We start from the raw sequence: 12,640 nt of genomic DNA, 5'->3' as shown, positions 1-12,640 counted from the left end.
AGCCAAGCATCAAAACTGCCTGCATGGCGAGACACCACAACACGAAGACTTACATACAGCAGAATACACACACCAACACACACACAAACACACACACAGACCATGAGCAGACTAAGCCAGACTTGTCTTTGATACTGTATATGATGTTCCTTATGACATCGCCTCAGCTGTAATATCCTACAGCTTCCTCTCCAAGAGAATTATAATAATTTCAAAACACACAATAGCTGTATGCAAATACAATGCTGTTCCTTTTTATCCAATATCACTTTGTGGTTTTACAATACATGAAGATTGGAGATTTTGAGTCAGTGATCCATGTTCATTTATGTTCAGTCTAATATCCATAGCTTCCCACAACACAAAGAGCACTGTCAAACAGGTATACACTCAGGTATGGATGTTTTACTGTAATAAGCATTGCTCAGAAGAGCTGTAAATATTTAAAATGGTTCCCAGCCGTCCCTTAGTCTTGACACAGCAGCACTGTTTACATGGTGCCTGGACAGACATTAGGTTTATGTTTCAGTAGGCTTTTTGTTTGATGGAGATTTACAATCGTGCCTCTGTGTCTGAGCATGCTGTCTAGGTTGGCTGGCCTAGGACCCTCTGTGTCTGAGCATGCTGTCTAGGTTGGCTGGCCTAGGACCCTCTGTGTCTGAGCATGCTATCTAGGACACGCTCGTAAACCCACCGGGCTGAAGTCACCCCAGTCATTTCTCCAATCTGCTTTCTGAATCTCTAAGCGAACCAGCAGTAGGGGGAATGTGACAGAGTCCTGGCCCATTGACAGCCCTTGTTCCTGGGTGAGCGCTCAGCTTAGACACCAATGAAGAACTGTGAACACCTGGATAAGCCGTGGTCATGGGGCATGTTGGTCAGCCCATGTACATAACACACACTGTGCACCGTCAATCATGCGGTCACAAACAAGCAAACACTCAAGTCCATCCCAGCTGAGCATCAGGGACAGCTGGAGCACCGAGGTGTTTGGCAGGTTCTGCATCATCTTGTCATCCCGACATGCCTTATCTTCCTTGCTCTCTGACACTCAGGTCATGTCATGGGACTGGTGGGGAGGGAGGAGTCGTACAGGGGCTCTCTGCATATCCAGTGTTTCTGTCAAACCATCAATAAAATCAACCTTGAAAATGCCTCTCTTTCTCTAGAAGGTGAGAGCTTTGGTACTGTCCAGATCACAGTGGTCAGAAAGCATCCAGGGAGTGTCTGAACTGACATGACAAGTCTAGGGAGAGCTTCCCTCTTAAAGACAAGGCTTCCTGCTTACATGTCAGGAATACACAGGAAGTCTCCGGGAGATAGCAGTCCGCCAGTCGGTTGTCAGTAATTCAATATTAGTAGGTTTTCTGAAGAAACCAATATTTATACTGTCACTAGATATGTTTAGAAAATACCGTACTGTATGGGATCATACTAGGTGTATAACATTTACTGTACAGTCTGGCTTGAAATACAGTATATTTTCTTGTGCACACACAAACATACCACACACTCACACACACAGTTGAAGGTAATCAGAAGACAGTCATGTATGATGCAGTAGGACTGGGATACAGGGGAAGTATCCATGACAACAGCAGCATGATGATGAAGTAGAATCAAATGATCTGATGCTTATGGTGTATGTCGAAAAGAGAGGCACTACATCAATATCAATGTACAAACTTAGTTTTGTCTTGTGTGCTACAAACAGACTGTTTGACAGGTTTTCTGTCCATCGTGTAAGAGCCCTGCTGACTCAGCTGAATCCCTGCTGACTCAGCTGACTCCCTGCTGACTCAGCTGACTCCCTGCTGACTCAGCTGACTCCCTGCTGACTCAGCTGACTCCCTGCTGACTCAGCTGACTCCCTGCTGACTCAGCTGACTCCCTGCTGACTCAGCTGACTCAGCTGACTCCCTGCTGACTCAGCTGACTCCCTGCTGACTCAGCTGACTCCCTGCTGACTCAGTACTCTAGCTGGCTTCAGTGCCCTCTGTCCCAGTCACACATCACATCACAGGTAACAGTGCCTCGAAGCTCAGGTACAACTACTCAGATTATATATATAAGTAATGACATAATTCAAGTAATATTCAGCATCAGGACAAGCTGGCCCCGTGTAAATTGACGTTGTTGTTGTGGTGTTTTGGGGGGCTAGCGTTTACCGCAGTCATGGGTTGGTAGGGGGGGTCCAGGTCATGTTTATCAAAATGTTTAAGGAACTCATAGTAAAAAGTGCCATGTGCATAAATTGCACTGTACTACCATATAAATATAATTGTCTATGTAAATAAATACATGCAGAAATAAATAATGACGCAGCTGAATTTGTAAATATCTCACATCTTAATAAAAAGGAAAGTCAGGAAAGACGTTAAGGATTACATTTCGGATCTTCAGAAAAGTTAATCTGATAGCAGATTACAGGAAGTGGTCAGAACTACAGCGGTCAAAACTACAACTCCCAGGCAGCTACAGGAGGAAGTAGCAGGAACTGGCTTCACCAGACCGCCAGACGGTTGTGTGACCGCTTGACACCTGCCCTTCTTGGTCATGTTGCCATGGCTGCAAGGTTTGACCACTCATAGCAACTCAAGATGGCTGCAGGATTATTGTATCAGTCCTGTTAGATGAGCTCCAGGGCTCGCTAGCCAACAGCTGAGACTGCCGTAGAGATGAGACACTAGAGAGACACTGATTACCAGCCAAGCTAAAGCTATCTCAGTAAGATGTGTTTGAATGGATCTGTTTAACGTAGCTTTGTGCAGCAGTCCAATATAACTGTATAGGATCATAAGAGCAGCATTGTGGTTCAAAAACCACCTATCTGTTCTGTAGAAGTGAAAATGTATTAATGGGATTCATGTTGACATTTATTGACTCTTTACATTTGACTATCATGGTTTGTTTGTTTTTGTTCTCTGAGGAGATTTCAAGCTAGTTTTAAGCTAAATGTGTTATTGACATCTACATTACAGTTTACTGTGTTTAGCCTTTTTTAAACAAGGAACACCTACTTATTCCTCCATTTCTCTCTCTGTTTCTCTCCCTCTCTCTCTTTCATTCTCTCTGTTTCTCTCCCTCTCTCTCTTTCATTCTCTCTGTTTCTCTCCCTCTCTCTCTTTCATTCTCTCTGTTTCTCTCCCTCTCTCTCTTTCATTCTCTCTGTTTCTCTCCCTCTCTCTCTTTCATTCTCTCTGTTTCTCTCCCTCTCTCTCTTTCATTCTCTCTGTTTCCCTCCCTCTCTCTCTTTCATTCTCTCTGTTTTTCTCCCTCTCTCTCTTTCATTCTCTCTGTTTCTCTTGTGGGAATGTCTGGAAAAGGCAGCAGAAGCCGACACAACAACTGTGGGTTCCAGCCAGGAGGAAACTGGTGCCCTGCACCCTGGTGATCAACTGAGCATGTGCGGGGTGTGGTGTGTGGGGCTGGGGTTGGGAGGGGGTGTTGGGAACGTTAACTAGGTACAGTGTCAGGGATCTATGTACAGTACAGGTCAGTCTCTGTGTTCCAGATCTTCTCTGAGGACGCGTTCTGCTGACAATCACATCCTGCTCAGCCCTGCTCTTCTTCTGGACAGCTTTGATCTGATGAAGAACCAGAATCAGAGATCGAGACACTCAATTAAGGATTCAATATGAAAGAATCATGAAAACTTCACTGTAAATTATTCATTACATATGTGAATGAATCATTGGTTATAAAAACAGGACATTTCAAGTTGAGGCAGAAGTCAGTGAGATCTATTGTCCTCCAGCGCGGTTGTGAGGTGAGATGTGAGCGTGTCACCTGATGGTCCCGGCCAGCAGGGGGTTGAAAGCGTACAGCCAGTCCTGCATGTCCTTGTCATTGTTGGCCTGCAGCAGGATGCCTCGGTGTTCTGTACACACGGCAAACGTGTTGGGGCTCTGAGAGGGAACACAGGTTATCACAGGTTATCACAGGTTATCACAACGTCCATTGGCTCTCTGCTTTCAGTCCTTTCATGGCAAATCAGAGCGGAGAGGGACTGCACATTACCGTGGGATTTAGAACACTTTATGTTCATGTCAAAATTATGGGTGAATATTTCAAGGCAAAAAAGTGTTTGTACTATTTGTACTTTGCTTTGGATAAAAGTTTCTGCTAAATGAATCAAATGTAAAACGCCAAATGTTATTGTAAGTGAACGTTAAAACCATGAAAAGGGGAATACTCTAATGTACAGTAGAAAATGTTACGTTTGTAAAGTTTTAAGGGCAAAAAGACCTTGAGCATGGCCTGCTGGTCCTCGCTGTATTCCACCTGGGCGGAGGACAGGTTGAGGATGGCGCGCTCCACGCTGTCCCGCTCAGAGTTGTAGATGTAGACATACGGACGGCGCACCACCACGTAGCGCTTCACCCAGCCGTTGGTGTTGGGCTCCAGGAAGTGGATGTAGCCCTTCTTAGACACGATGGGGCTGTGGAGAAACACCACAGAGACGAGCTCACTAAGGGTTGGATCTGAAGTTCGAACACACCGGAGACATCTACCAAGTCCGGGCAACTGGTTTTGGTCTGCTGTTCGTCCAGTGTGGGGGGGCCTTCTGGATCTTCTCACCTGACGCGGATCTCCTGGATGTCCGGTACGAAGCGGCGTATCCTGGGCTTGGCCTCCGCAGCCCCCTGCTGGGCCTTCCTGGCCTCCCCTGCCAGCTGGGGGTCCGGGCTGGGGGCCCGAGAGCGGGGGGCAGGGGGTCTGGAGGAGGAGAGGGGGGGATGGGAGGAGAGGGGGAGGAGGATAGGGGGGATGAAGAGAGGAGGCAGGAGGGGAGGGGAGCAGGAGGGGAAAATAAACAACTGTCACTCTTCAGCCAGCTTAGTTACCCTTCCAGTATGACTGAACCCTGACTACTTCAGAGGCTCGGCTGTATCTGGTGAATGTCCGCTGGGCTGTGACAGACACGGCAGACTGAACCTGGCTGAGTTCAGGAGCTAGCCGTGCTGCAGGGCTCTGCTGCGTGTCACTAGTTGAGCGTAACGGCCAGGACACTGACCTGAGCTCGGTGTTGCTGTAGCAACCCTCCACCAGCGAGGGGCAGGTGGAGGAAGGGGTGAGGGTGTTGACAGGCGAGGCCGAGGTGGACTCCCTCAGCAGAGTCACAGACATCTCAGAGAGCTGGGACACACACACAAACACACACACACATAAACACACAAACATAAACACGCCTTTCGAAACACAATCTGTAGAATCTCACAGTAAAACTTGAATTAGCCTTTATGTAACGAGACCCAGTGTTCTCAGACAAACTGAGGTCTGGTCATGACTGAACTACAAACATCAGAAACACACCAGTTCCTACAGAGACTCCAAACAAGCGTTCAGGAAGTAGGGTACTACAGGAAGTAGGGTACTACAGGAAGTAGGGTACTACAGGAAGTGGGGTACTACAGGAAGCGGGGTACTACAGGAAGTAGGGTACTACAGGAAGTGGGGTACTACAGGAAGCAGGGTACTACAAGAAGCAGGGGACTACAGGAAGCAGGGTACTACAGGAAGCAGGGTACTACAGGAAGCAGGGTACAACAGGAAGCAGGGGACTACAGGAAGCAGGGGACTACAGGAAGCAGGGGACTACAGGAAGCAGCGTACCTTGCTCTCACTGGCACTGACACACACGTGGCTGTAGTCTCTGTTGAAGGAGTGACTTAGCAGCCTCAGACACTGCAGGAGGACAGAGGAAGAGAGGCAGGAGAGAGGCAAGAAGACAGAGGAAGAGAGGCAGGAGAGAGGCAAGAAGACAGAGGTAGTCAGTTAAGCATGAAGGACATCAGGACAAACAAACACATCTCTATCAAACAATACACGTTAGTCAGAAAACATCACTTATCCGGCAAGGATCAATGTTACTTCGTTTGATGGATGATAACAATGGGGTCCATAGATATAGAGAGTTCTGTGACTCAGATCGTGAGGGTCCGTCCTCTGACCTTGGTGGCTAGCTCCCTCTGCCTCTCGCTGTGGAGGTCGTCTCCGGGGTCGAGGCCGGGGTCAGAAGGCTGGGGGCCAGCCTCCTCACAGATGCCCAGCAGGGAGTCCTGGCCCAGCAGGAGGGTAGACTCTAACTTCTCCCTCAGCAGCAGGTAGTGGCGGGTCTTCTCCACCTGAGGACACACACACACACCATCAGCACCCATCGACCAAGACTGATTATAGTTTAGTATCTAGTCAAGAAACGTTTTAGTGTTGAATTCCTTGTTCTGTTTTTGTATTTATGCTAGATGCAGTACTGGTTGTGTCCAGTAGGAGTCTAGCTGCAGTACTGGTTGTGTCCAGTAGGAGTCTAGTTGCAGTACTGGTTGTGTCCAGTAGGGGTCTTAGCAGGTGTGGTCTCACCTCCTGCATCAGGCTGAGCTTCTCCAGCTCCCACTGGTGATCGAGGATGAGGCTGTCGCTGCGTGGCCTCCAGCCCGCCAGGTTCTCCTCTCCGCGGACGTACGCCACCGAGGTGTCCAGAACCCGCCTCCGCCGCCGCTGCATGCCTACACGCACGGGTCAGGGGTCAGGGGTGGCAAAACTCTGCTTTTTTCTGTTTTTTTGTCCCACCCACAGGTTGAGCCAGTGGACTCTAACCATCCAGATCTGCTAACTAGCACAGTTGTCAAAGCAGGTTAGTGTTGTGATGCCACATGGCTGGGTTAGTCTGGCCCTGTGTCAGCCCTGTGGGAGGACCAGGCCCTGTGGGAGGACCAGGCCCTGTGGGAGGACCAGGCCCTGTGGGAGGACCAGGCCCTGTGGGAGGACCAGAGTGGAGCTGCACAGCACGAGGACAGAGGCTCACCTGGACTTCCTGCGTCCGCCAAGTGACACAAGCTGACCTCGTACACGCCAGTCACGCGGCTCCTGGAGACGAGACATTGAGGTTAGCTGGGCTAGGCTCGGTTCCAGTGGAAACCAAAGCAGGTGCGGACCCAGAGGGAGGTGGGTGCTGACGGTGTGCGGTGATGCCTTACCCCTCCACAGCCCGCAGGCTCCCAGTGCCAAACAGGTTCCTGAGGGAGCGCGAGGCAGGCAGCTTGGCGTCGCGGGAGTAGAACACCATGCAGAAGTCTTTGGTTATGACGGTGGGCTGAGTGCAGTTCTCCATCTGCAGATGAGGAGAATGGGATTAGAAACTTCCCCAATGCATAATCCCAGGTTCATGGTTAGGTTAGGTTCCCTCCAGGTTGGGTTAGGTAAAGAGTGAGGGTTAGTATCATGGTCAGGTTAGGGTCATGGTCAGGTTAGTATCATGGTCAGGTTAGTATCATGGTCAGGTTAGGGTCATGGTCAGGTTAGGGTCATGGTCAGGTTAGTATCATGGTCAGGTTAGTATCATGGTCAGGTTAGTATCATGGTCAGGTTAGGGTCATGGTCAGGTTAGGGTAAGGGTCATGGTCAGGTTAGTATCATGGTCAGGTTAGTATCATGGTCAGGTTAGGGTCATGGTCAGGTTAGTATCATGGTCAGGTTAGGGTCATGGTCATGGTCAGGTTAGTATCATGGTCAGGTTAGGGTAAGGGTCATGGTCAGGTTAGTATCATGGTCAGGTTAGGGTCATGGTCAGGTTAGGGTCATGGTCAGGTTGGGGTCATGGTCAGGTTAGTATCATAGTCAGGTTAGTATCATGGTCAGGTTAGGGTCATGGTCAGGTTAGGGTCATGGTCAGGTTAGGGTCATGGTCAGGTTAGTATCATGGTCAGGTTAGTATCATGGTCAGGTTAGGGTCATGGTCAGGTTAGTATCATGGTCAGGTTAGGGTCATGGTCAGGTTAGTATCATGGTCAGGTTAGTATCATGGTCAGGTTAGGGTCATGGTCAGGTTAGTATCATGGTCAGGTTAGGGTCATGGTCAGGTTAGGGTAAGGGTCATGGTCAGGTTAGTATCATGGTCAGGTAATGGTCATGGTCAGGTTAGTATCATGGTCAGGTTAGGGTCATGGTCAGGTTAGTATCATGGTCAGGTTAGGGTCATGGTCAGGTTAGGGTAAGGGTCATGGTCAGGTTAGTATCATGGTCAGGTTAGGGTCATGGTCAGGTTAGGGTAATGGTCAGGTTAGGGTCATGGTCAGGTTAGGGTCATGGTCAGGTTAGGGTCATGGTCAGGTTAGGGTCATGGTCAGGTTAGTATCATGGTCAGGTTAGGGTCATGGTCAGGTTAGTATCATGGTCAGGTTAGTATCATGGTCAGGTTAGTATCATGGTCAGGTTAGGGTCATGGTCAGGTTAGTATCATGGTCAGGTTAGTATCATGGTCAGGTTAGTATCATGGTCAGGTTAGGGTCATGGTCAGGTTAGTATCATGGTCAGGTTAGGGTCATGGTCAGGTTAGGGTAAGGGTCATGGTCAGGTTAGTATCATGGTCAGGTAATGGTCATGGTCAGGTTAGTATCATGGTCAGGTTAGGGTCATGGTCAGGTTAGGGTCATGGTCAGGTTAGCATCATGGTCAGGTTAGGGTCATGGTCAGGTTAGGGTAAGGGTCATGGTCAGGTTAGTATCATGGTCAGGTTAGGGTCATGGTCAGGTTAGGGTAATGGTCAGGTTAGGGTCATGGTCAGGTTAGGGTCATGGTCAGGTTAGGGTCATGGTCAGGTTAGGGTCATGGTCAGGTTAGTATCATGGTCAGGTTAGGGTCATGGTCAGGTTAGTATCATGGTCAGGTTAGGGTCATGGTCAGGTTAGGGTCATGGTCAGGTTAGGGTCATGGTCAGGTTAGTATCATGGTCAGGTTAGTATCATGGTCAGGTTAGGGTCATGGTCAGGTTAGGGTCATGATCAGTTTAGGGTTGTGGTCAGTTTAGGGTTGTGGCCAGGTTAGGGTCGTGGTCAGGTTAGGGTTGTGGTCAGGTTACCTCCAGGTAGGCAGACAAGGTCATGTAGATCTTCTCTCCGTAAGGGGTGACACGGTTCAGCAGCAGGGAGTTGTGCATGGAGCTGTCCCAGGCTGCCTCGAAACGATAGAACGTCCTAGAACGGAGGAAAAGAAACAGAGAGAGGAGGAGGATAAAGAGAAGGAGGAACAGAAGGAAGTGGAGGAGGAAGGTTAGAAAAGAGAAAGAGCAGTTGGAGGGAGAAGAGAAGGAGGAGGAAGAGCAGGAGGCCCAACGCAGGACAGCTAAGGAGGCTTCTCAATGCTCATCTGCCCCTTTCAGACTGTGTCTCTTAGATGTCTGGCCTGGACTCATATACCACAGTCCCTCACTGAGTCAGTCTGAAAGTGCCTTCTACTGTCTGTCCAAAAATAATCTCAGAGTAATTTGTAGAGTGCAGTTTGAAAACGCTCACTGAAAGTTTGTTCCTCTGCTTTGTTGTTGACATTTTAGCTCAAAGAAGGAATGCTCACCTACAGTAGGCTAGATCTGATCCTATCTAGATCTTATCCTATCTTCACCCACAGAGACACTAGAATAATACTGTATATACCACCAACTCTACCTACTATCTCTGTTAAGTGCCTGAAGTATTTACAAAGAATAATTGAGAGACAACATTGATTTGAGACAACAAATATAATAAAGTGACACTGTCAGACAGAGGACTGACAGTAACCGCATGCAACACGTGGAGGAGTGAGACCGTCACAGAACAGAGAGGAACGATGAACAGCACAGAACAGAGAGGAACGATGAACAGCACAGAACAGAGAGGAACGATGAACAGCACAGAACAGAGAGGAACGATGAACAGCACAGAACAGAGAGGAACGATGAACAGCACAGAACAGAGAGGAACGATGAACAGCACAGAACAAAAGAAGGGTGGAGCTGGGAGATGGATGAGGGGAGGAGGAGAGAGGGATGAGGGGAGGAGGAGAGAGGGATGAGGGGAGGAGGAGAGAGGGATGACAGATACCTATAGTCAACCCCTGAGGCAGAGCTGAGAGGAAAGAGCAGCACAACAGTTGAAGTGAGAGGGAAGAGGAGGGAGGTGCTGGTGAACTCAGAAGGTTGCTCTCCCACAGCCCTGACAAGTCACTACCACCACAACGATCACCTGGCCTTTCTTTTCCTTTCAGTGAACATGCTGACTTGTTGACTGTAAACCATGACAACTGATCAAACTAGTTTGCAGTTCTTCTGGCTCTGTCTGTGTCCTGTTCTCCCGGTGGAGAGGGGGAAGCTAATACCACATGGTTCCTGTTTAAGAAGAGCCCAGCCCCTCCTTCCTCTCATTCTCCTTTATGATTTACCCCATACGTTGATATACGAGGTCCTGCCCTTCCTCCTGAGCAAATAACGACACATTGAAACCAGTTTTACTTCTGGACGGACGCCCAGCAAAGGCCTTAAATCTGAAAGAACTCATCCAAGCAAGAAATGTGAGAGGAAACGAATGTTTCTGTAGAGAGAGAAGAGGATGGACGCTTCATCAAGTTCAGATGTTGAGGCCCTCGGTTCTGGACTGGGATGACCCAGTGGGGAAGAGAACTTGGTGTCACTTGGGGGTGAGGAGGGGGGGAGAGATTCAGGGGTGGAGGGAGAGGAGGATGGAGGGGTGGAAGGGTGGAGGAATACTGACTAGCTCCATCCCATAATGATCAGAGCAGAACATCTGTCTCCGTGGGAGGAGAGGAGCACGTGTTGGGAAGATGTGAGGAGGAACCCTCCCCCTGAATACTGACCCCAGCACTCTGCATGCACACACACACACACACCCTCACACACACACCCTCACACACACACCCTCACACACACACCCTTACACACACACCCTCACACACACACCCTTACACACACACCCTCACACACACACCCTTACACACACACCCTCACACACACACCCTTACACACACACCCTCACACACACACCCTCACACACACACCCTTACACACACACCCTCACACACACACCCTTACACACACACCCTCACACACACACCCTTACACACACACCCTCACACACACACCCTCACACACACACCCTCACACACACACCCTTACACACACACCCTCACACACACACCCTTACACACACACCCTCACACACACACCCTTACACACACACCCTCACACACACACCCTCACACACACACCCTTACACACACACCCTTACACACACACCCTCACACACACACCCTCACACACACACCCTCACACACACACCCTTACACACACACCCTTACACACACACCCTCACACACACACCCTTACACACACACCCTCACACACACACCCTTACACACACACCCTTACACACACACCCTTACACACACACCCTCACACAACCACACTTACACACACACCCTCACACACACACCCTTACACACACACCCTCACACACACACCCTTACACACACACCCTCACACACACACCCTTACACACACACCCTTACACACACACCCTCACACACACACCCTCACACACACACCCTCACACACACACCCTTACACGTCATGTAAGGAAACGGAAACATGTCGTCTCTGCCGTTTGGCCGAGACTCACCGAGGCAGAAATGAGATTTGAAAGATGTCACAACAGCAGCGCGTGAAAGGAGAGGCCGACGTAATGCTTCCAGGATCCCTGTTTAATGTTCCTGAGCTGGTTACCAGCAAGGAGCCAACAACAAGCTGTTCCAACCAGAGCAGCAGGAGTTAGGGACAGAACAGGAGTTACAGTCTATTTCAGATTGTTTGAGTCCCAGTTTGACACACAGCTCTGATAAAGCCAGGAACGTTTAACTGCATTTTGTGGTGATGAATCTCTACTGCCTTCTGGTGGTGGAGCACGGTATTAGCCTTCTCAGCTGTAGTACACCGGTGCAGCCCCAGAGGACCCTGGCAGACAGGAGGGGAACTGCCGCCCCACAACACCGTCAGCACACACATACTCAGTCTACAGGAAGCAAAGCCAGCCTCAGCCCCAGCCCCCCCAGCCCCAGCGCCCCCAGCCCCAGCCCCCCCAGCCCCAGCCCCAGCCTCAGCCCCAGCCCCCCCAGCCCCAGCCTCAGCCTCAGCCCCAGCCCCCCCAGCCTCAGCCCCAGCCCCCCCAGCCCCAGCCCCAGCCCCAACCCTCAACCCCCACCCTGAGACTCACAACAGCTCAAACGCGCAACCAAAGAAGCAAGGGGAGAGGGAGCACTGGAGGAACACCTCCCCAGAAAGACAACCCAGCAGGAAGCAGGAAGCAGGAAGCAGGGGAACGACAGACAGACAGACAGACAGACAGACAGACGGTGGGAGGCAGGGCAGACAGACAGACAGACGGTGGGAGGCAGGGCAGACAGACAGACAGACGGTGGGAGGCAGGGCAGACAGACAGACAGACGGTGGGAGGCAGGGCAGACAGACAGACAGACGGTGGGAGGCAGGGCAGACAGACAGACAGACAGACAGACGGTGGGAGGCAGGGCAGACAGACAGACAGACAGACAGACGGTGGGAGGCAGGGCAGACAGACAGACAGACGGTGGGAGGCAGGGCAGACAGACAGACAGACGGTGGGAGGCAGGGCAGACAGACAGACAGACGGTGGGAGGCAGGGCAGACAGACAGACAGACGGTGGGAGGCAGGGCAGACAGACAGACAGACGGTGGGAGGCAGGGAAGACAGACAGACAGACGGTGGGAGGCAGGGATTCGTCCACATGAAAGATGGTCAGAGCTGGAGTGAAGATGGTAAGAAGTATAAAGTGTGGA

General features: G+C 50.3%; 1 protein-coding gene across 1 annotated transcript in view; it reads right to left on the bottom strand.

Annotated features, from left to right (window-relative positions):
• Positions 1-3,171: 3,171 nt before the first annotated feature.
• The window catches only part of kif1aa (kinesin family member 1Aa), a 45,081-nt gene continuing 35,612 nt past the window's right edge, over positions 3,172-12,640 (bottom strand). Inside the window, exons 41-51 of the mRNA XM_047037042.1 lie at positions 8,858-8,972; positions 6,978-7,111; positions 6,806-6,867; positions 6,361-6,506; positions 5,955-6,128; positions 5,617-5,688; positions 5,018-5,139; positions 4,582-4,719; positions 4,249-4,441; positions 3,790-3,908; positions 3,172-3,587 (exon numbers count right to left, since the gene is read on the bottom strand). Coding sequence (XP_046892998.1) covers positions 3,545-3,587; positions 3,790-3,908; positions 4,249-4,441; positions 4,582-4,719; positions 5,018-5,139; positions 5,617-5,688; positions 5,955-6,128; positions 6,361-6,506; positions 6,806-6,867; positions 6,978-7,111; positions 8,858-8,972 — 1,318 coding nt within the window. The 3' untranslated portion in view covers positions 3,172-3,544. The remainder of the gene's footprint in view (positions 3,588-3,789; positions 3,909-4,248; positions 4,442-4,581; positions 4,720-5,017; positions 5,140-5,616; positions 5,689-5,954; positions 6,129-6,360; positions 6,507-6,805; positions 6,868-6,977; positions 7,112-8,857; positions 8,973-12,640) is intronic.

The sequence above is a fragment of the Hypomesus transpacificus genome, chromosome 16, assembly GCF_021917145.1.
Source record: "Hypomesus transpacificus isolate Combined female chromosome 16, fHypTra1, whole genome shotgun sequence".
Taxonomy (NCBI): Eukaryota; Metazoa; Chordata; class Actinopteri; order Osmeriformes; family Osmeridae; genus Hypomesus; species Hypomesus transpacificus.
This window is presented reverse-complemented; position numbering and strand designations above follow the sequence as displayed.